We start from the raw sequence: 24,937 nt of genomic DNA, 5'->3' as shown, positions 1-24,937 counted from the left end.
CCCAAATGAGCATGGCATAATGTGTGGAACTCCAGCTAAACAGTCACGTCTTGACACTTAACGTTACTTTGCATCGCCCGCCGCAAGCTCTTTGTCTGCAACACGACAAAAGGCCATAACGGATCAAATAATTTCGTTCATTTGTAAGGACATGAGACCGATCAGTATCGCGGATGGGGCACGCTTCGGGGAGTTCTGTCAAGCAATGGAAACGAGGTTTGATTATTTATCGTTTCATGTCAAGGAAAAGTTCCATGTTTACCACAGCACAGCTCGCTCGGAGCATTCAATGCCAGTTCTATATGCTGTAAAACTTCAATTGATATTAATAATATTTGTTTCAGTCACTGAATGAAGCCTGCTATATTTGGGACAACAGTCGCGACCTTAAATTGCTTGCACAAAAATGTGTTTGTTCATTTAAACCATTATGCACAGAGAGCGTGAGGGTGAGAGAGCGTGAGGTCTGCAGTCTTGGCCATTAGTTGATTTCCTTGTTTTTGTGTAGGTAATACGTTGTCATATATGTTTAAACTTAAATAGACTATCTATACAAGTAGTTATGTCTCTTTGTATTATTTTTGCCTGTTATTGACGTAATGCGCGTCATTGACAACATGCCCAACCAGATGTTCGAATAGTTCGAATATTCGTGTATTTTTTAGAGGGAATATTCGAACGTCAATTTTGAGCAATTTTGACAGCCCTAGTATGGTCTATCACATGAGGCTTGTCTTTGGGTTTTATTAAAAATACATGCGCTTTTGCAAATTGGGTACAATTTTCGGAAAGTGTACACCTGAAACTTTCCATTATTGGGCATGAATCCACAGAGAAGACTTGCTTTTCATCTACTCATGAAGTGAGAGCTGTTTTCTTGACTTTTTAAAAACAATAGGCCTACCTATTTCTTTCAGTCTCCATTCTTGTTCGTTCACAGTTTGCTTAATTTTCCCTCAATGTCCCCTCTGTTTGATTCATGTATGTTTTAGATTTTGCTTTCCATAAACAATCTCCCGCAGGCCATGACACATAATTCAGAGTGATGAAGAGGGACATGGGTTGCCACAGGGAATGAGTCTGTTGTCATTATTAATTACACATTGGTGAGAATAGTTGGTTTCACAGCTCATAATTATTAACCAGGGACACTATGGGGTGTAATTATGCCATAAACATGAGGTCTTATCAACATTACTCTCTCACTGTGCTTTGTATTCCCCTGTCAGGCATTGTATTAATGTTCTGTCACAGCTGGCTTATTTGTGTAGTTTACCTACATGTTTGCATAACATTCAGAGTAAGTTTCGGCAAAACCACAGGGGGTTTGCATCTGTGTTTATGCAGGAGATGTGTGTCTGTGTATGCATTATATTTGCATGAGGCTAACATCATTGCAGGAAATATGTTGGCATACTCAGACCGCTCATGTCCAGTGGCATGAAGATTAGTTAGCGGCTGGCTTGCACAGGATTATTGGAAAAGTAAGCCATCAGTGAGAGCTTCAAAGTTTAGAAATGTTCAGCATTTGGTTTATATTTTAGAATTAAATCTTTTGAATTTGGAATGACAACTTATAACTCAGTGGTGAAGAACTTTATTTTTTACAATACCGGTTTCAATCATGAAAATGTTTTCTTATTATATATATATATATATATATATATATATATATATATATATATATATATATATATATATATATATATATATATATATTAATAAAACAAAATGCATTAAATTGATTCATGCAAAATATTTATATTTTGCTGTTTTTGAACATCCTATTCATTAAAGAATCCTGAAAAAATGCATCACAATTTCCATAAATATAGTACGAAGCAAAACTGTTTTAAGCATTATAATAAATGTCTTTAGCCCTAAATCAGCATGTTATAATGATTTCTGTTAACTGCTAAAAATTCAGCTTTGCCATCAGAGTAATACACAAAATTGCATTATAAATAATATAATCAACAGAAAACAGTAACTTTAAATTGTAATAAGATTTCACAATATTATTATTATTATTATTTTATTTATTATTGTTTCGATAGATTTGTGTTCAAATAAATGCTTTTCTGCTTATCATAAGAAACTTCTTTTGAAAACACATACAAAAAAATCTTAATGACAAATAGCACCAAATCAAAATAACATGCAAAATTATTCAAATGAACTCTCCATACAACACAACATATTATGAACTCGTAAGAATTGAACAGGTGAAATTTCAAGCAGCTTTGGCAACATTTAATCTGTAAAACTGACATATTAGTCGACTTCTTTTCAAGGTTTCGCCATTTGGCAGTTTTGACAAAAAAAAAAAAAAAAATTTGTCTCCTCACTTCCACTGACATAAGGTCTATTGCATTATGCTAATCTATTATGCATCTGGAATACTGAATCTATTTGATCCTTGACTTACGATTTCTCTTGCGCCCGCTCACTTTATTTAACCACCACACCTGTTCCAGAGAGGTTTGGAGTGTGATTCGATTTCCCATGGGCCGTTTCAAAAATTGTTTTTTTTTCTTTTCTTTTCTTTTTTTTTATTTTTTCAGAATGCTGTGCCTGATGGTGTGAGGAGTTAAAAAAGCTCTCAGTGACTCATTCCTGCTTTGTTTCAGTGCCTGGCTTCCCATGTTTCTGGGCTGACTGATGGGTTGATACAAGTGTCACTGTGTCAGAAGTGAGATCTGCCTGTCTGCTTGATGATTTAGTGCAGCACAGGCCCTCCACTCAGCCACGTCCCCTGAGACACTGCGAACTGAGACATGGTAAATAAAAGAGGTGGAGTTGTACCACAGATAACTTAGGTTTTACTGCTAATATCTGTCTCAGGAGGGCGGCTGGAATGGTTAATAAAACAGAGTAATGAAACTTTCACAGTACTGTTAGTGGGTCTGATGCTGTCTCTCTTACAGTTTTGATCTTAGTTTGATATTCATGATGTAAATAACATTTTCTTCTGAGTGCACTGTGCAGTAGCTCCAGTCATATTCATTAAAGACAACATGAACAGTTCATGCAGGATGTGGGAGGTTGTGTGTGTGTGTGTGTGTGTGTGTGTGTGTGTGTGTGTGTGTGTGTGTGTGTGTGTGTGTGTGTGTGTGTGTGTGTGTGTGTGTGTGTGTGTGTGTGTGTGTGTATTTGTGTATGTATGTATGTATATATATGTATATATATATATATATATATATATATATATATATATATATATATATATATATATATATATATATATATAATTTTTTTTTTTTTTTTTTTTTTTTTTTAAGAAGCTTCCCAATGGAAACCTTGACATGACGCACGCCTGTTTCACACATACTCCATCTGCAGTACGTATGTCCATGCAGTCCATGTGCATTAAGTATGTGATGCAGAAGCAACACGGACTCATACTCATTGTGCTTTCACACAGGATGCGTTTGCAGTAGGGCTGCACGATATTGGGAAAAATGACATTGCGATATTTTATTTTTCTGCGATATATATTGCGATATTTTTTCTTACAAACAAAAATGGGGTGAGCAAACTTACATTCTCATTTTAAATGATTTAAACATCGACACCACCATATGCGCGAGGGAGAGAGAGCAAGACAGCGCTCGTGTTGTTTGAAAACGGCTCGCTCTCTCTCTCTCTCTCTCTCTCTCTCTCTCTCTCTCAATTCAATTCATATTGCTTTATTGGCATGACATACAAAGGTACATATTGCCAAAGCATTGTACATAGCAGAATAGAAACAAACAAAACAAAAATACATATATATTTATAAGAAAAAAAAATTACATGCAAAATAAATCCATATACATTTCTATAAACATTGATGGTACTTCTAATGTGTCTGTCTCTCTGTCTGTCTCTCTCTGTCTGTCTCTCTCGCGCGCGCTCTCTCTCCCTGTCTCTCTCGCGCGCTCTCCCTCTCTCTGTCTCTCTCGCGCGCTCTCCCTCTCTCTCTCGCGCGCTCTCTCTCTCTCTGTCTCTCTCGCGCTCTCTCTCTCTCTCTCGCTCTCTCTGTCTCTCTCGCGCTCCCTCTCTCTCTGCCCTGTTAAACTTGCATGTGCTTTTCAGTCCTGTCAATTATAAACTTTCACTCTATGATGGTTAAGCTGTGCAATTAATCCGCGAATCACATTCGTCAAGTGCAGGGGAGCAGCTGGCCCGTACAGTTAATGAATAACGGATCAACTACGACAGCCTACATCGCACATACTGCGATGTGACTATCGTGGATTCGTACATCGCGATATCGATGCTTAAACGACACATCGTGCAGCCCTAGTTTGCAGTCCGCTACTCGGTACGTGAGCGATCGCTGCACTGCTGCAGACGCAATGCTCCTGGAACGCGCTGACGGACCGCAACCGCATGAACGCTGGAATCCGTTAACATGGTTGCATAAAAAAATACGAAACGCATACGCACTGCAGACGGAGTATGTGTGAAACAGACGTAAAGTTGTTTGCACCTTGTGCAATGTGGAATTAGTTTACAGCTTTCTCAATGCATTTTGGAAACAGGCGATGAGCCCCTGGTCTAATGCACCACCTGGCTTGAGAAACCCGTTCTAAAAGACTTACTTTTAGTCATTATATTATTTGGTTAGCACACATATTCTGAATGCCTTTGGCAGAATTCAAATGAGCAATTTTAATCTAGATTAATCTAGATTAATTCCAAGATTATAGTGAGATTAATCTGGATTAACTATTTATTTTGTTTATTTATTTAGGGTCAAGTTTAGGGTTTGTTACTTAATTATGCATAATTATATATAATTTAATGTTATTATTACTATAGTAAGTACAGTCAGTACTTATTATCATTATCAGTAATAATATTTGTCGTCATTGTTATTCATTTACTTATTTTTGGATACTTGCTTTTTGTATGTGACATCAAAATTTATTGATCGTGAGAATCTGTATTTTTCATTGCCTTTACAACACATATACACATCATACTAATTCAGCTGTTCTCAATTCAAGTCCTCGCGTCCCCCTGCTCTGCACATTTTGTATGTTTCTCTTATGGCTGGATATTCCGCCATGATTCCAGTTCAATGCGAACATATATTTTCCATTCAAAGTGCATTGAAGTGTGCGAGACTTAAGAAGTGTGCGAGATGTGAATTTAAATAGTATTTACAGAGATATATGATGTAACACTTGTCCATGTGTGAAGACGTTGTGCAGTGCTAATTAATATCCGTGAATGAATGTTCCGAAGTGAACATTTTCACTTGAAAAGTGAAAAGTGAAAATAAATAAACCCTGAACATATGTAATATAATAATTTTCTAAATATTAAGTAAGCATAATTTACCAAATTAAAAGTACTCTCTTTGAAGTCGCTTTTGTATCATAATTGGCACAAAAGACAGGGACATGGTGGTGGACGGCATGGATAATCCACAGGGGGGCAGAAGACATGTATTAAGTGTTTCTAGAAAATTGACCGATGCTGTTGATTGATGATATTAATGATGTAGTGGCCTTCTATTTCATTATAGATTCAGCTGTAGGACTTCTGTCACTTGATTATGTACTGTACTTGTTAATGCAATACCCTAAACACTGTTACTGTATACAACACTTTAAGCCTGCATACTTGTACTCTGAATCCTCATGACAAAAAAATTATGTAGAAAGCTCCTTTTTTTCTCACCCCATGTGGAGAGAAGAAGGATGAATGTAGCCTTGTGCGTCACACACTGCTGTGCATCAGCGTTCTGGAGCGCTGTCAGAGACCCGCAACCTGCTCTCCTTCACTCTCCTCTCTCTCTATTAGCCTGATGGATTGACCATTTGTCTTGAACACTGGCCCAAAACCGCACACGCAACTTGCAAGCCAAGCATCCATTTACAGCTTCAAAGTCTATTTAAGGTGGTTAGACTCTTCAGTTATTCAGCACCACACTGGGTTAGATGTGGGGTTAAATGGACATTCTATTACACTGATGGCTTAACGTCACGTGTCCTACATGGAGGAGAGGAACAGTATGGTGTATTACTTCAAGTATTTCTTTAGCATGATAAGTGACACTTTGACAATAATAGCATCAAGCGAGTCTTCAACAGAGTGTTGTTTAAGAGACCATGTTATTGCCATGGAGGTGACGGGGTATCGATGAAGTAACATAAGAACATCTGTCTTCCCCACTGCTCCATTTCGCCATGCTCTATTATTGTACTTTTGACCTCATAGTGTGTTTTCCTGTGTGGTTTAACCAAGTCCTGATCCACAATTTACACACACTCATTTCTTATGATTTATAATTTCTCTTTGAACGTGTTCTAGATGAATATTAAATGCAGTATAGTTAAACAAAGTACAATGAGTATGATGTAAATCAAGTCTAAGCTTCATTGATATTTTGTTCATTTTCATTTTAATCAGATTCTTCACTTAACATTTGATTATTTTATGTTTGATTTTGCTATAATTCCACTGGGATTGTTATGGAACCACAGTCATTGTTGAACCCTATCTTTGAATAGTTTTCACTGCTCAAGTTTTATCCTTCCTTTTTGGGACTAATTTTGTAGACGTGATCTTTTGTGGACATGTTGTGTGACAGTATTTATTGATCTGTAGAGTAGTGTGAATTTTATGCACAAAATTAGTTTTAGGTTTAGAACTTGACATTTTTGCTGACAGAGTGCGAATGGATTTTGTCTTTGTGTGAAAAATATTTTTAAAAAGTAACTGTTTTGTCATGAAATGCTTTTGTGTGACAATTTTTTCAGTCCAAAAACTTAGCCTGATTACACTTGGTCATAAACTAAACGAAATATCTACTTTTGTTATTAATACATCTAATATTCATTGAATGCATAGATTGCAACTCTTAAATTTTGGCTTATCTTGTAATTAAGTAAAATGTGTCATATTTGGTGAGGTTTCATCATTATTATATGGTGATGTTGTCCCTGAAATACCTGTCTCTGCTTGGTTCCACTACTTGATTTTATACTGATAACTGCTTCTTTTCTCAACAATTTCAGCACATCGTGCAAATTTAACTCTACTTAATTGTTTCTTGTATTAAAAATGATGTAATTGAATATTCATACGCTTCTCAGATTTGTTGGATCACAACAAAAGCGGCAGCTGTTGAGTGTGGTCTCTTGACAACCTCACTACTTCATTACGATTTTCTGGGACACCAAATCCCTGCATTTCTCACAAAGATGCAGTCTTACACGCATCCTGTTTGATCATGCCGTTTGATTGGCGGCACGCTGTGCTTTGTTTGTTTGGTCTTTCCTATTTTCTGCCTAGTTAACTCACAGCTCGGAAAACGGCGCTGTAAAGATTTTGATGAAACCGGTAAAAGCAGAATCGGCAGAGACAGTATTTTATGCACACAGCCACTCAGCTGTCTGCAGTGATGAATTGAGGATTATATTAAATCCTCAAGATTATGAGGAAAGAGTGAACAACATCTACTTCAACAGTCTCACTGGTTGGTCCCGTTTAAAAAAAAAAAGAGAGAGAGAGATAGAGAAAGAAATAACTAAGAAGGAAGCTCCATCAACTATAAATACCACAATATCTCACTGCTCTATAATAAGCTGGGAACATATCACTGAATGGCGAGCGTTTCCATGGTCTCTGCTGCTGTTGCTGGGCAGGTGTTTTCAGCTGGAGATATTGCACTCAAGCTAACACCTTCCTTCATGGAAAATGATGCAGCCCCCGCAACACAGAGTCAATAAAGTGTCGAAGATGAGTTTGTGTTTTCCATATGGCCCGGGTCACTCCTGTAGCGAGCTGCTCACAGAGGGTAATTATGCCTCTAAGATAACAGTGTATATTCTATTTCATATCACACTCAGATGTTGATACAGCTCTCCTGGGATGAGCTCTGGGATGTCCTCTAAAATTCATAAGGAGGTCCTTTAAGAAACTTATATTTCTCTCTCTGTGTCTTTCTGTCTATCCATCCATCCAGCTATCTGTTGTTCTGTTTATCTGTCAGTTGATCTATCATTCAATCTATCAATTATCCATCCATCATTCTGTCCATCATCTGTCATTTCCTTCTTTCCATCCATCCATCTCTATTATTTATTAATCAATCTATATTAGTCATTCTATCTATCCATCTATCATTCTCTCCATCTATTGTTCTATCTATCCATCTAACTATAATGAGAAATTAATAATGAGTAAATCAAAATATGACTAACTCGTGACATAATTTGTCCCAGTGTTGTTGGTGCATTAAAATTATTTAAGGGTTAAAGATCAAATGAAAATATCTAACATCAGCCTTAGCTATTTATGCAATTTGGTTAATGTTGATATGACAAATGAACATAAAAATAAAAATAATGTTTTATTTAATAATTATTACTTTGCTTTACACACTAATAGTTTAGTGATCCATCTGTGTCCATCTGTGTTTAGTGATCCATTTTCCTCTGTCTGTCCGTCTGTCTGGAGAGTCATTCTGACTAATATTTAATCCAAATCATAATCTGTTTTGAGACTAGTCACAATCTGTTGCCTAATCCTGCTGCAAATACAAGAAAAGCAAACAGTAAATTCTCCTCTCACCATTTGACCTCTTTTCCGTGTGAATGCTATAATCAGATCTTAACACCCCGCTGCTGCTTCAGAGTAATATTGGAGTTTCTTTTGTTATATGGGCCTGAGAAGCACTGTGTGTTGCGTAATGGAACTTCTGCCAGTACTGGTTAGAAAAATAAAATATAACATAGTTTTCTTGTTTCCTTTTCATTACTTTTTAAGGTCTTACTAACTGTGGATCACTATCTGCACTCCAGTTGTTGCTACATAGTTGTGCTTCTTTGCTGCATAAAGTGCAGCTCTGCTCAACTTTTTCTGTCCAGTTGCTTTTTCATTGTCTATAGCTTTTTCTTCTGCACTACCAGATGTTTTCACACAGGTTTTTAAAATACTCCTTCCATATATCACTCTTTGGATGAACAGATTGCCCTGCCTCAAATTCAAACCATTGATTGAGCCAATGATGCAGATTAGAATGAATAAATATTTAGTCATTAATAGAATGTGTAACAACGTAATCTAAATCAAATTTAAATGTTCTTTTTTTATATAGATCGTTCAAAAGGTTTTGTGTGTGTGTGTGTGTGTGTGTGTGTGTGTGTGTGTGTGTGTGTGTTTCTTCATACGTCTCCTATGTTAACCAAGGCTGCATTTTTTGATCTGGAAAATAAGTAAAACAGTAATATTGTGAAATGTTATTACAATTTTCTGTTTTAATTAGTATTTTAAAATATATTCCTGTGATGGCAAAACTTCAGTCTTCAGGGTCACATGATCCTTCAGAAGTCATTCTAAAATGCTGATTGAATCAGAATCAGAATCAGAATGAGCTTTATTGCCAGGTATGTTTAGAAGCTCCGCAGTACAACAGAATTACAGCGACAGAACATAAAACACATAATAAAAGAATATAAAAATACAAAAAATACAAATAAGTAGATAAGGAATGACAATATACAAATTGACAATTGTAGGCAGGTATATTACAAAAATGCAGTTATGTATGTACATGTATATTATGTGCAAATTTAAGTGTATACTAAGAATGTGTGTTAGATAAATTAAGTGTATGTGTATATAAATATAAAGTGTAGTCTAGTGTGTTCAGTGTGTTCAGTGTGTATCAGCTGTTCATAAGATGGATTGCCTGAGGGAAGAAACTATTCCTGTGTCTGGTCGTTCTGGTGCTCAGTGCTCTGTAGCGTCGACCAGATGGCAACAGTTCAAAGAGGGAGTGTGCTGGATGTGAGGGGTCCAGAGTGATTTTAACAGCCCTTTTGCTCACTCTGGATAAGTACAGTTCTTGAATAGATGGGAGAGTTGAACCGATGATTCGCTCAGCAGTCCGGACTACCCTCTGTAGTCTTCTGAGGTCAGATTTAGAAGCTGAGCTGAACCAGACAGTTACTGAAGTGCAGAGGATGGATTCGATGATGGTGGAGTAGAACTGTTTCAGCAGATCCTGTGGCAGGTTAAACTTCCTCAGCTGGCGAAGGAAGTACAACCTCTGCTGGGCCTTTTTCACAATGGAGTCAATGTGAATTTCCCACTTCAGGTCCTGAGAGATAGTGGTGCCCAGGAACCTGAATGACTCCACTGCAGTCACAGTGCTGTTCATGATGGTGAGTGGGGGGAGTGCAGGGGGGTTTCTCCTGAAGTCCACAGTCATCTCCACTGTTTTGAGCGTGCTAAGCTCCAGGTTGTTGAGCGTGCACCAGACAGCCAGCTCTTTAACCTCCTGTCTGTAAGCAGACTCGTCACCGTCCTGAATGAGGCCGATGAGTGTGGTGTCATCTGCAAACTTCAGGAGCTTGACAGAGGGGTCCTTAGATGTGCAGTCATTAGTGTACAGGGAGAAGAGCAGTGGGGAGAGAACACAGCCCTGGGGAGCTCCGGTGCTGATTGTACGGGTGCTGGATGTGTATTTTCCCAGCCTCACTAGCTGCTGCCTGTCTGTCAGGAAGCTGTTGATCCACTGACAGATGGAGGTGGGCACGGAGAGCTGAGTTAGTTTGGGCAGGAGGAGGTTTGGCATGATCGTGTTAAAAGCCGAGCTGAAGTCCACAAACAGGATCCTCACATAGGTCCCCGGTCTGTCTAGGTGTTGCAGAACATAATGCAGTCCAATGTTTACTGCATCGTCCACAGACCTGTTTGCTCTGTAGGCAAACTGAAGAGGATCCAGCAAGGGTCCAGTGATGTCCTTCAGGTGGGCCAGCACCAGTTTTTCAAATGACTTCATGACTACGGATGTTAAAGCCACAGGCCTGTAGTCATTTAGTCCTGTAATTTTGGGTTTCTTTGGGATGGGGATGATGGTGGAGCGTTTGAAGCATGAAGGGACTTCGCACAGCTCCAGCGATCTGTTGAAGATCTTTGTGAAGATGGGGGCCAGCTGGTCAGCACAGGATTTCAGACAGGCTGGTGTAACACAATCTGAACCATGATACTTGTTTTTCTCCAGAATACTTTGATGAATATAAAGTTCAAAAGCACAGCATTTAGTGCTTCCTGGCTGAATAAAAGCATTAATTTATTTCAGAATTCTTAAAAAAGGAAAAAAAAATTTCACCCTAGACTTTTGAACCGTATTGTATTTATTATGTAGCATTTATTACAAAAAAGAAGCCGTAGAGTATGACATCATATTCTGTTGGTCATGTATTAACTGTAGTGTCTGAAAAATGATTTTGCATGCTTAAAGCATTCGGTAATTGTAAAAATCAGCTGTGAGCTTTAAAATTTCATTAAAGTCTTAATTGACGCAGGAATAAACACAATAATCAGATTTTCCGTAGTTAAACTGTATCAATCCTTTCCATGATGATGCCTCTTTTGATGCCCCTTCTTTAACCTTTCCCAGGGTTTTGATTTATACACCCCTCTAACTGGCTGACTGCTCATACCGAAATCAAACTAGCAATCAGTGTAGACAAAAACAAACATTTCAAGTAACCTGAGCCTGCACCACAGGGCCAGTCTGTGTTCAATCCCAGAGAGGTTTCCTTCATCCCCTGCAAGTCCCTGCTCCACAAATCACACGGCGACGGCGTAGGATCCGGTGACTTTGCCATATATCACAACCTGTGTGAGGGCACGCTCAATCAGCGTCATTAACCTCCTCTGCTCAGAGTAGGGCGGTCATTTTAACTGCACTGATTATGCTAATCTGGTGACAGGGGACCACCCTCGGTTGATGTAGTGGCTTATTAATATTTACTGGCAGTGTCCCAGCATGGGAGAGTATATGACATAGCACTGGATCTGTTTGGAGTGCTAACACCCTGCCACACTGTGTTTACATCCCTTCCTTTGTGACGTTCTACAAACTGTTCAATTACTGTTACAAAGAGGAAAACACTCGCACATTTGGATATTTATCATTTAGCCACTAGGCAGATCACAGGAGGACGACGTGAGAGGTCTTTTGGTATACAGACATGGAAGCGAGTTGAAGGAGATAAAGGAATGTATCGGCATGACAGGTTTCATTTTTGAGGAGGGCTGAAGCGATAGGCCGGCGGTGGGGTGTGAGAAAGAAGATTGAAGAGTGAAGAGAGAAATGTATTTATTTGTGTCAATGCTACACACGCGTGGTGAGCATTCCTCACTGTCTGTTTGGGGCTGACAAATTGCACAGTCCTCTTGGCACAGACTGATTGACAGTATTGAAGACTGTGTGAGACATCAACAGTGTGTCTACAGAGGAGCTTAAGTCAATCTGTCTTCAACTCTAGAATAAGGAAACCGGGCACAGAATTATGTTGTGTGAACGTTAAAGGAACAGTACACCCAAAAATCAAAACACTATCATCATTTACTTACCTTTATAGAATTTTCAAACACATGCAGTATTTAGGTAGTATTTATTAATATTTTGGTAACACTTTAAAATAAGCTCCCATTAGTTAATGTTAGTTCATGCGTTAACCAAAATTAACAAAAGAGCAATATATAAGTTACAGTATTTATTAATTGGTTAATAAATGTTAATAAACTGTTAGTTCATGTCAGCTCAGCACTATTAAATAATGTTAATAGATGCAGGTTTGTATTCTAATAATGTTTTAATAAATGTTGAAATTGACATTAAGATTAATAAATGCTTCAGATTTTTTTTTCATTGTTAGTTAAGTGTTAACAAATGGAAACTTTATGTAAAAGTGTTACCAAATATTTTGAATTTGCTTTTATTTTTATATTTCCAGTTTTTTTTACATTAATTATTTTATTCATTTGTATTTGTTATAAAATGTTGTATATTATTATTATTATTTATTTATTTTTTATTTATTTTTTACTTTATTTTTATTTCATTTTTAGTTTTAATAGTTTTCTGTCAGTTGGATGACAAGGCCAAATTTTAATTCTTGGAAAATAGCAGTTTGGACATTTTTGTTAAATATGTCCTTTAATGTTGAAAAGAAAGAGTCATATGAGTTTGAGTCTTGGCGAGGGTTCCAAACACGTAATATATAGACTTACCAGCACAACATTTGTTGCACATATTTTTGTTTCCCGTTATGTTCAAATCTTACATGATTATTTTCCATTCTCTCTTTGATTTTACTACTGCACCTTTAAGAATTCTGTGAATTACCGACTAAATTTAGGTAAAATTACCTTTTACGACCGACTAACCTCTCCACAAGTCAAATAAATAAGTTCTTCTCTACATGATGAAATATAGTTCACTTCTCAGTCTTTTAGAAAAAAAACAGCCTTTTTGCAAAGCCAGCATTACATTGTGACAAGTTCACAAAATAGTTCATGCTGAAATAGCAGCCACACAAACTGTAAGGTCGGGCTCCAGTTAACAGGGACCTTGGTAAAAGACTTCAGTCAGAAGGCATCCTTTGAGAATGACTATGAATGGTCTCTTTAAATCATTCTGAGTTTTTTTTTTTCTCTGCTCATGTTTGCCCTTCTGTCAGATTTATGTCACACAAAGAAGAAAGGCAACTCTCATCACACATAAAGAAGTGATGTCTGCATTTAATTAACACAGCAGGACCCAGACCATTAACATTTCCAACTCTGTATTTTACATATAATCTAGTTTGAATCTGAATTCAATACAGAAGGAAAGTTAACATAGCCTGGCATCTCTCTGGAATCTCTCTAGATTGTAAACACATTAAATGCAGAACAAATTAAATAAAATAAAAAACAATATGAAGTTAATGGCATTGTGGATGGTTAGTATCTTCTTTGTGGGTTCAGTTCATTCATCATAAGAGAAAGATTTTACATCCATTCAGAACTTGGCTTAATTTTGAGCTTCCTTCCTGCATTCAAGCCACTGAGAGACACTGGCCACTTTTTCAGCCTGTAGAGTTGAATTCAACTCATTCACATCTTCCTTAAGCAGGTCAGCCAGTGTCAAGTCTATTCCGCCATGGTAATAAATTCTCACCAACTAGACGGAGAATCTGATTCAATTCCTGCACAATGAAATCTTAACCTACAAACCCCAGCAGGTTTGTCGAAGAGAAGTTGTTCATGCTCAGCTCTCCTTTGCCTGTATTTATCAGAGTTTCACAAGAGCTTGACCCTTTCCTTTGCTGCTCAAATCTATTTTGGCGACTTTCAGAGCTGGTTTTGAACATAATTAGATAGCACTTTGGGGAAACGCTCATCCCTACATAATTATTTGGGTTTGGTTTGCTCAGAAGGATTAGATTTGAATGGATCCCAAAGGTTCTAACCACATCTAGTCTGTTAAACCACAAACTTTTCTCGGTTCCATGTGTAACACGTAGTATCTCGGTTATCAGTATCTTACACCTTGGTCATTTCTATTTCCTCTGAGAGAGACGTAAGCAGGAAGAGGGGACAGAGCACGATCTCTCAGGGAATGCACAGAAAGAGACAGGGTAGAGAGATACCAATGTAGCCAACCTCTCTCTTTAGCACCTAATTCAGTACTGTGGTAGAATTTGGTCTTATCTCAGGGGAGGAAGAGGAATAGTGTGGCTAAACTCCGCCTCCGCAGGAGAAGATCAATGCTGCTTCGACATCACTACCTCTTTAGCCCCGCCCACTGATAAGTGCTTGTAGTAGGAGGAGAGGAAATGCTAGAGAGATGCAAACACAGGATAACTCCATCAACAAAACCATAAAGATGACATTACAAGATTAAAAGACACTGTAAGTTGTGAAAAAGAGTCTTTGAATTGCCTTCCTTGTAATCCTAACACATCTAGATCTGACGTGAGCGCCAAGCTCTTATCAAATGAGCATGTACTTTATTTAGGCTTTTCCCATGTTACTACTGTACTTACTGGTAGTTGCCAAAAATACAAAAATCTAGGGCATTATAAAAACATCTTACTTCATTTACAGCTGTTCAAAATTAGCCGTGTTTTTTCCATTTATTTCCAGTGTACTTTTTTAAGGTCCCCTCTATCTTCCACATCATAGCTCATGTTAATCACTAAGAAGGGTGTGGGTCTACCTTGTAGTACATTAGCCCATCAGGTTCAGGTCAGGTTCAGACAGTGTTATTTGTGATTCAGTTTGACTGATTCATTAAGAGAAACCCATTCTAAAGATCCATTCTAAATATTATCTCCGTAGCAGTGAGGAAGAATAGCTCTCCATAGTGGACTGTTAAATGACTGATGTGTGGATGCTCAGCCCGGGGGCTTTACACTGCTGCCTGCTTAATTAGCTCTAACTCACTTTTTCTACACAGGCGTTTTGTTCAGAATGACAAACACCACAAAATTACAGTAAAGCAGAGAGTTATGTCTGCACCTCAGGTGACCAATGATTTCAGTATATTTTTTTTGGTCTGGGGTTCCACGTGAGCACATATTATTAAGTGGACCCATGCACTCTCCGGCTTTTTAGTTATCATTAGAAGTTTGTTGCTCTTGCGTCTCAGTAATTATTTTTATTTTTTTGGCAGGTATTGATATTTTGGGGCCTTACTTATTTTGGCACAGGCTGCACATTTGTGGCTGGCTCTCTCCATTTGCATGTCTAATTGCTTTGGCACCTCATCTCTACAGCTCCCGCAACCTTCCGTTTTCCATTTCACAGAGCAGCGCTCTACCATCACAACATGCTTGTTGTGTTCAACAGCTTGAAATAGATGTGCTTAATGCCAAAAAGTGTGGATCTTAGCTATTGGTGGTCTGGTTTGTCAATAGTGTCTTTTTTGTTTCCCGTTTCATTATCTCAGCTAGTAAATTGGTAAAAAAACTGTGTTCTCTATTTTTGCTCCAATGACTGTTGATTCGTATCAGTTGAATTAGATTATTTGGCTGACAGACAGTTAGGTTTAATCAGAGAACTGACTCTCATGTGAGTGTGAAGTAATTAATTGCTTTAATTACATTTAGTTCAAGTTCTGGCAGTGAGGGACGTTGTCAAAGAAAATCTCACATGCTTTCAGAACTCAAACTAGTAGATATCTGCATGATACAGACAGGTGAGAGATTGCCAGAATGACCAGAGAGAGAATGTGTATTTTATTAATAATTGATAAAAAAGAACATATATAATTGTTAATAAATTCTTAATAAGAATTTTTATACAACGTTTTGTACAATGGTAGTGCACATAAAAAATAAAATAAAATAAAATAATAATAATGGATTAACAATACAGTGATTAATACATTTTATATATATATATATATATATATATATATATATATATATATATATATATATATATATATATATATATATATATATATATATATATATATATATATATATATTATTAATCACTGTATTGTTAATCCATTATTATTAGTATTATCACCATGTTTTTATGTGCACTACCATTGTACAAAACTAATTTATTTTCTTCTTTATTTGTGTGTTTGAACAATATTATTAATGCTCACCATTTAAGGCTGCTTTTATTTTATAAAAAAAAAACTAATGTGTAATTTTATTACATTTATGTATTTATGTAATTTATTGTTATTATGCCAACATTTACCTAAATTTACTCAAAACAGCATTCATTTAAAATGATAATGTAACATCTGAGAAAGTTTTTAATCCTGGCTGAATGAAGGTATTAATTTAAAAAATAAATGAATAAATATTCTTTTTTTCTTCTTTTTTTTTAACCAAGAAAAAATATACGGACCCCAAATAACTTTATTCCAAATAAACTTCAATCAAAGAATGAATAAATAAAATAATCTATCTTTGTCATTTATAGTCTGGTTTGTTTTTCAGGGGCTCATTCGTATACTTGTGTATCTGTTAAACATGTGTTTGCTAAATTTACAAGATCAATGTTTATATTCATGAATAATGTATTTTCTTTGACACACTGTGACGCATTTTCTTTGACTGAAATTTCTGCTTTAGGAGAATTTTGCTTTAGGAGAAATCAAACACATGGAAATGTGTTCCAGGAGTGCGAGTCTGCTTAAGCATAGCACAGGCAGTTTGCCTAACATCCTACCAATGTCTGATGAATGTGAGATACAGATGCTTTGATTGCAGGTGGTAAAGTACTCGACTCAAAGTATAGATTGTAATAGCAGCTTCAAATCATCTCTACACAATATTGTCATTTCATTAATTAGCTCATGACATCAAACGTAATATTGTTTGAACTACAATAAGTGAAAAAAAAGATTAAAAACGTAATGATTTTCAAAGTAGTCTTGGGGAATAATTATTTTCTGGTTTCTACGGGCAGCAGCTCACATAGCCTCAGACTTGTCTCCAGTCAGATGACTAGCTCCAGCCCCACTGTGCTATAATTAATCATTACGCCAGATGCCAGTGCTTCCCTGTGAGCTTCATCAGTGTGTGTTTCATTGTGCCTTCGCAAGTGTGTATGTGTGCCCAGTTTGCTCTTGACTTTTGCATGCCGACATGCGAAAAACCAAAAACAGAACTCGAGTTGGTCATACTTAAGGATTTTGTCTGCTTTCTCACACATTCATGCTCCACAATAACATATTAGTCACTAGAGAAGCCAATTGTGGAATGCCTTATTTGGAAAGACATGAATATCAAGTTCTATGCAATGGTCAGTCTCTGAATTACATGTTCATTTATAAATCAGATTATAATTAAATTATTATTATTATTTTATTTATTAATTATTTCTCATTAATCGTATTATTAATCTTTAATGTTTGTGAGTGTGAAATTAAGTAAAATTAAGTTAATAATGATGAAAGCATGACTTATAATGGTGAAAAAAAATAATTTATTCTTATTGATCATATTTGATAATTTATAAAACATATAAAATAATTAATAAAACATCTTTTTTTTAAGCCTTTTCAAATTTGTGTGTGTGTTGTCCTGGTTTTCCCTACATTATGAGGACCAAAATGTTCCCACAAGTATGGTATAGTATAGAAATACCAGTCATTTTTTGTCCTTGTAGGGACATTTTTTTTTATTTTGTTTATTTTTTATTTTTTGTCCCCATTAGGAGGACACATTATAAATATTTTTTTGACAATCTAAAATAGCAGAAGATTTTGTGTGAGGGGTAGGGTTAGGGTAAGGGGATAGAAAATACAGTTTGTACAGTATATATTTTAATTGTATTAATTTAATGAATCATTTTCTTAATTATACAAGCCATATCTGTTATATTGACACTAAAAATGAAATAGAGGTACTTCATTTAGTTTTGACCCACATATGGTTCTATGCAAATTCACAGATAATTTTATGGCAACAGATACAGATTAATATACAGTTATTGCCATTCCTGCACACCACTGGTGGTCACCATTCACTTTCATTGTGAGAAAAAAAGGAGCTTGAACATTCTGCAAGAGTTCATGTTCCACACAGGTCTTTAAATTAGTCGAATGCATGTTAAAAGAACTTGGACTATGCATACAAATAAATGACCTGTGGGAGCAGCTCATTCTTAGTGGATTCCTCCCCGAAATTGAAATGCAATGTAAGAACAGTCCACATATATATATATATATAAAATATAGATCAAAGCTTTGTCTGTCTTGTGTCCATTTCTTAGGAGGCTTATAGAAGTCTTCCTCTATCCTCTCATCTCTCCCGCTTGCAAAGACAGGTTTTTTTTTTTTTGTGCCGCCTGTGGTTTGGTGTGATTTCTATGGCAGGAACACGTGAAGCACTCTTGTTGTACCTGCGGTTCGTGTGCTGAATTTCTTATTCTACCTCTCTCTCATCTTTCTCTGTCTCTTTTTCTTTGTTTTCCAGGTGTCCTCCAGGTGTCAATCTCGCTAAAAAAGGTGGAGTTGAGCGTTGGAGAGTCCAAGTTTTTCACATGCACAGGTCAGTTTTCCTGCAGCACCACCTCTTCACTTCTCTCATGCTGATGTATATGAGAGAGATGCATGAATGCACACAATTTACGTAGTGCTGACTCGAGTAGTCGTCTATTTAGGTTGAACAGCTTAAACAACCTCTCCCATTGTAAGCAGTACTGAATACTAAGACTAAGGCTTTCTTCCTGACCTGGGACAGTGTGTAATTGCATGTGTACAGTATGTTTGATTATTTTATCTTAAACTGACAGCTGTTTTTATATTGGTTGTTTTACAAAAATAGATCAGGTGTTTTAAAACTTGACTCTAGGGACCTTCAGGGGGCTGTAATGGGTTGTTTCGAGGGAATTTTACCAAATGTATTTTTAAGAGTTGTTCAACATCAACATGCTAAACAATGATATTAATTATGTTGTGTTTATCACAGTTATTAAATTTTATATCATTGCCATCTAATTCTGCTTTGTACAGGCTGTCAATGCAGAATTAAATCACTGTCAGAGTAATCACATTGACAGTTTGTAATGGTAAAAAAAAAACAAAAAAAACACACACATATACTACCATTCAAAGGTTTTGGATAAGTAAGATGTTTTTTATAGACATATTGGTGTTATATCTTTCACTTGGATATTATAAGTTGCACTGTATAAATACAGCTGGATAAAACAAATACTGTGTCATCTTCATTTCAGATTGCAAAGCAACAAAAAATGAGGGGGGGGGGGCATTTTCTATATCGACTGTATAATGCTACAAATGATTTCTGTTTAAAATACCCAATTCTAAGAATCTAAGAATCCCTATTCATCAAATAATCCTGAAAAAAAAGTATCATAGTTTTCCAAAATATATGATTAACATATATTTAAAACAAAGGGCAGCACAACTGTTTTCATAATGGATAAGAAATGTTTGCCCCAAATCCACAATTTACAATGATTTCTAAATGATAATGTGACACTAAAGACTGATGAAAATTCAGCTTTGCCATCACAGAAATATATTATATTTGAAAATAAATACAATTATCAATTGTAATAGCATCTTATAATATTGCTGTTTTTTATGAGCCTTGTTGATCATAAGAGACATAAAAAAAAAATTTTTTTTAAATCCCCAAACTTTTGAAAGGTAGTGTACACACACAATCAATGTTTTTCTCACATAGTGAAAATATATATAGGATTGTCATGTTTGTGGGTCCTTGCCATTAAAAGTTTGAAACCTTCTCCTCTAGATCGCCAGCTTTGTGTTACATTTAAAATCAGCACAATTCCCTTGCTCAAAGGTCCTTATCGTTCTAAACCATTCAAGTGTAGTCTGTAAACCACAGGCAAGTTTGTGCTTGGGCAGTGTACTGGAGGAAGAAAACGTGTATGGAGATCCATGTGCACAGGGGTAGATTATGTTGGGCAGGTTCTTTTGGTGAAGCTGAGTGCTGTTTTTCTTTTCCACATGGCTGAGCTGCTGTAGTCAGGTTACGCTGTCAGGGCTCTGCTGCTGAGCTCTAGGCACTTCCTGACAGCATGCTTTAAACAGGGTAATGCATGCTAACCCCTGCTGGACGGCCGCCAGATTACAGGTGATTAGCTCATCTGGTATGTATCTGGTGATATGAAGGGTGCACACAAACTCTGCAAACCATCAGGTCAACTAGCTGAGGCAAACCAGCATGCTCTCCTTCAAAAATAGCTTTGGGATTTGCATGAGAGTGTGAGAGAAACTGTATTGGTTTGATGTATTCATAAAGTTCTATTTTAGGCTTCAGTAGAACAGATTAATTTGGGTGCTGTTTTGGAAGTTATTTGCTCTAGAAGAGTAAATACAGTACACAGTGGTAGATAACTGTAGAAGACTTGTCTTGCACTTTAATCCATTCTATTATATATAATACCAGCCTGTTTTGTTCAGTGCATACTAAACTAGAAAACATAACCAGGCTCTGATATCTGAAATAGATCATTGGATCAGTCTAGTCATGTTTTTGCTAGTAAGTGGGGATTAAGCTAATTATTTATCTATGGAGAAATGGCTTAATGCATTAGTCATATCACAAAGACTTTGATTTAATTAAATATATTACCTGCTGTTTCAGAGTAAAGCGCAGCACTGTTCATTTACACGTGTGCCACTTGTGTTTTTTACTGTACAATGGTATAATTTGTGAAACAGTCTTATTTTCTTAATATTTTCTTATTTTTGTAATAATAGAAATCATGTTATTTTAGTTATGAGTCAAAAACTGTGGAAATGTTAGATTTAAAACTCAAGTCTTTGCAAAGGGTCAGTTATTCTAGAATTAATCATTCTTCCCAAATATAGCTTTTTAAGTAATTTGGGGGAAATTCCTGAATATTTCTATAACAATTTATATTGCAGAAAAACTAAATATTACAAAGTAAGTTTTATTATTATTATTATTACTATTTCATGCAACCTTAAGAGTGACTGACAGTCCTCTTATTACTGAGACAAGTGGCTCAAGTGTCTCGTTCAAGGGCATAGTGTTGATAGCTCATGCATCCCCCTCCCTTTGCACAGCTTGAACCTAGAGTCTTTTGGCTGCCAGCCCAGATCTTTAACCGTTATGCCAAACCATAACTCTTTCACTTCCCAAACTTAACTAAACTCCATTCACAAGTGAAGACAAATTAATGTGAAATAGGAGATCCAACAACGTTTGTTTTCGTGACTAGTGAAGTGCATTAAGCTTTGTCCCTGAGCCCTTCAACCTCTAACATCAGGGTCCAGCGTCTAAGATTATGCCGTCTTGTCCTCTCCTTGAACCCCTTACATTTCTCAGATCAGCCTCTGCTCCTTCACTGATAACCCCCTGTACGCCCTCAGTGTTTCTTCCTTGGCAGAGCTGCGTCACAGCGCCGGTTGCATCCTCAGGCCAGTCTGTCTGCCTGGAGCTTTAGTCTCCCGCTCCCCCGTAGTGCAGCCGAAGGCCCCCGTTGTGTGGCTGATTGATGCTTTGAGCGGAGAAGTGCTGCACCATGCTGATGCTTTTTATGACCTTCCAGCAGAGCAGGATTTACAGTGCCAAGCACCTTGGTACCAAGTGTGGGTTCAGCCAGCCGCTCTCTGCAAGGCAAAGCACATGACGGGTTTTGTTTATCGCAGTGTGTGTTTGGGAGACAAAGAGAGTGTGTATGCCACTACCAGAGGCTTAAGAGATATCCTTAAAGGCGAAGTTCTGCACCACCAGCGGCACCAAATGGAATGGCAGTGAAATGTGTCCATTTTTTCCCCTTTAGATCAAAACATACTTTCTATAAAAAAACAGTGTGTTATAAAAACAATATTTTCAAGTTGTTCTCTAAACTTTTTTTTCTGTATTGTACTATGACCATAGCTGTGTGTGTTTGTGTGTGTGTGTGTGTTTATAGTGATTGGGGAGCCTGTGAGTCTGGACTGGTATAACCCGCAGGGGGAGCGGATGGTCCCGTCTCAGCGGGTGGCCCTACACAATGAAGGTGTTCGTTCCAGACTCACCCTCTACAATGCCAAAATAGAAGATGCTGGAATCTACCGGTGCCAGGCCAGCGACGCACAGGGGCATACACAGGAGGCCACTGTGGTGCTGGAAATCTACCGTGAGTAACAAATACATAAATAACAAATAAATCTGCTCATACCCACCTTTTATTGTCATCACCATTCTTATAACTTCATTGATGTAGATGCATTCCAATTGGAATTAGAAATGAACAGGGGCTTGGAATGAAATATCAAAAATAATTTCACAAAATGCCTTTTAATGAATGAATTTGGGGTTTTATGTACATTAGAACCACATAATTACATTTAGCTTTTTCAACAGTACTTTTAAAATTTTCTTTTAAAAAATAAATAAATAAATCTAAATGCATGCAATAAAATGAAGATCAAGAACTGTGTTGCATTATCTTAATTTACTTTGATGAACAAGCAGGAGAAATCAATTTTGTGTAATCTAATTTTGGCCTTGATATGTACATTACATTTTTAAGAGTTGAGTGTCAGAAAATGACGCGAGTCAGAGCTGAGCTACACTGAACTTCAGTGAACCAGTGTTTAGTATACAGCATATTGCTTTTGTTTAGAGACAGAGAATTTTAAGAATTTCTATTCTTAATCATCAGTGATTCAACACCGTTGGGCTCTTCAGCACAAAAAGCAAGCAGCTTTACTCTTCCCTGCTCATGGCACTGAGCACACAGAATCCACCCAGGGGATACCAGGCTTCCTGGCACGCCTGTGGTCTCTGAGCGGTGGGGATGCTGTCCCTTTCAACATCCTATCACTGTCAAAGCCCAGTGGTGGGAGACCAGTCAGAGATACCTCGATAATTGTCTTTTTTGCTCTATTTTACAAATAAACAGAGAAAATTACAAGTTGGCTTTTCATGTGGAGTATTAAAGTTCTGACATTGAGGTTTGCATTTCAATTTACCTGTTTTCTTTAGATAGTAAGTGTTTAAATATCTTGAAATGGGTTGTCATCTTAAGTAAATGTATTTCATGTATTTCCTCTAAAGTTTGTTTGTCTACAGTAACATACATTATTTTGATTTCAGCCATTGCTGAAGTAAATGCAAAGACAGAAGAAATGTTGTTACCCTCCATCTGTTCTCATTCGTTCTCTTGAGAGATTATATTTGATGCAAACTGTTATCTCAAATGATCATACATATAAATTTAGATTTATTCAGCATATTACAAGGAGGCATGCTTTTACATGTCCCGGCTATAAAAGCAATTCAAGACTACTGTGTATTGATGCGAATTGCAATGTAACACCATTACATAGCTAAGGACATTATGTGTGTTAGCACAAAAAAACCCTCCACCATTGAAAATGCTGCCACTGAAATAGTTGTTTTGATTTTCCCTGTGAATAGAGGACGTCCAAAAGCTTTCAAAGAGAGCCTCACAATTCAAAGGAAATGGACGTGCGAATCCGAAGATGTTTGACAAATGTGTTGATGTAAAGCTAAATGTAATTCCCCCAACAACCAGACAGCTGCCACCACACGACAGAGAGAGAACCAGCATTATTGAGAGGGGAGAATAGTTATGTTGTGGTCAACTGAATGCTCCTTAGCATGGTGCATAAGAGGAATAGTTTGGCTCTTATATTTACATTTATTCAATTAGCTGAAGCTTTTATCCAAAGTGACTTACAATTGCTATATATGTCAGAGGTCGCACACCTCTGGAGCAACTAGGGGTTAAGTGTCTTGCTCAGGGACACATTGGTGTCCCACAGTGGATTCGAACCCGGGTCTCTCACACCAAAGGCATGCGTCTTATCCACTGCGCCAACACCACCCCATTTATTTCTTGTATCTTCTATGTAAAATAGAAATAATTAATTCCTTTATAAAACTCTTGAATTAATAGGGAAAAGGTGACTAAAAGTAATAAAGAATGAGAGTGAACACAAGACATGCAAAGCCCAGACAAAGTGAAGAAGAAAGGAAAAGGTGCCAGGCTGAGGAAACTTCTCTCTGGCTTCAAAAATGTAAAGCACAGGGGTAAAACAAGGCTACATGAAATGTTCACTCTTTTTTTTTTATGTATGAGAATTATATTTTAATACTCAGTGTGTTTAATTAGTAGATATTGCAAAACTTTCAGAGTTTCTTTCACAAGCTTTCTTCTCTGTGGCTGACTTTGTTCCAGGCTTGGCATTTGCCTATGTTCCATTAGAAGTTGTATTTAGAGCGGTGGGAGCCATGTGTAAACAGACATGACTCACAGATCAATACACAGAGTCACTTTGCTGATGAGAATGCGCAGCATCATACAGACCTCTGAAGACACATTTTCTTATGCTGCGGTGTAGCAGATGTTTACACCAGCTTCCCACACAAACAAAATGTGGTTTTGGTGTGTCAGTATGTGGCTGTGAATTGTGAATAATCGGAGACGATATGGAAACACACCTGATATATGTCAAGCAGTCGTAGATGTTGACATGTCCCTTATTTTATGTAGATTTTTCTTTGGTTTCCTCACTGGGGAGGTCTAAACTAGGATGCCAAAGCCCTCATGTTTTTTACTTTTTTTTCTTTCTTTCATCTTCATACCACTTCGATTTCAAGTGTTACAAATGAAATATGTACAACTTTGATTCAACATCCTGAGT

General features: G+C 36.9%; 1 protein-coding gene across 3 annotated transcripts in view; it reads left to right on the top strand.

Moving 5' to 3' along the window:
• Window positions 1-24,937, top strand: part of LOC132153072 (neural cell adhesion molecule 2-like) — a 231,897-nt gene that overhangs the window by 134,548 nt on the left and 72,412 nt on the right. For all 3 annotated transcript variants that reach the window (XM_059562248.1, XM_059562247.1, XM_059562249.1), the window contains exons 2-3: window positions 18,732-18,806; window positions 22,195-22,401. In XM_059562248.1, the coding sequence (XP_059418231.1) occupies window positions 18,732-18,806; window positions 22,195-22,401 (282 nt within the window). The remainder of the gene's footprint in view (window positions 1-18,731; window positions 18,807-22,194; window positions 22,402-24,937) is intronic.

The sequence above is a fragment of the Carassius carassius genome, chromosome 11, assembly GCF_963082965.1.
Source record: "Carassius carassius chromosome 11, fCarCar2.1, whole genome shotgun sequence".
NCBI classification, from domain to species: domain Eukaryota; kingdom Metazoa; phylum Chordata; class Actinopteri; order Cypriniformes; family Cyprinidae; genus Carassius; species Carassius carassius.
The sequence above is the reverse complement of the archived record's forward strand: the minus strand, read 5'-3'. Positions and strand labels throughout refer to the sequence as shown.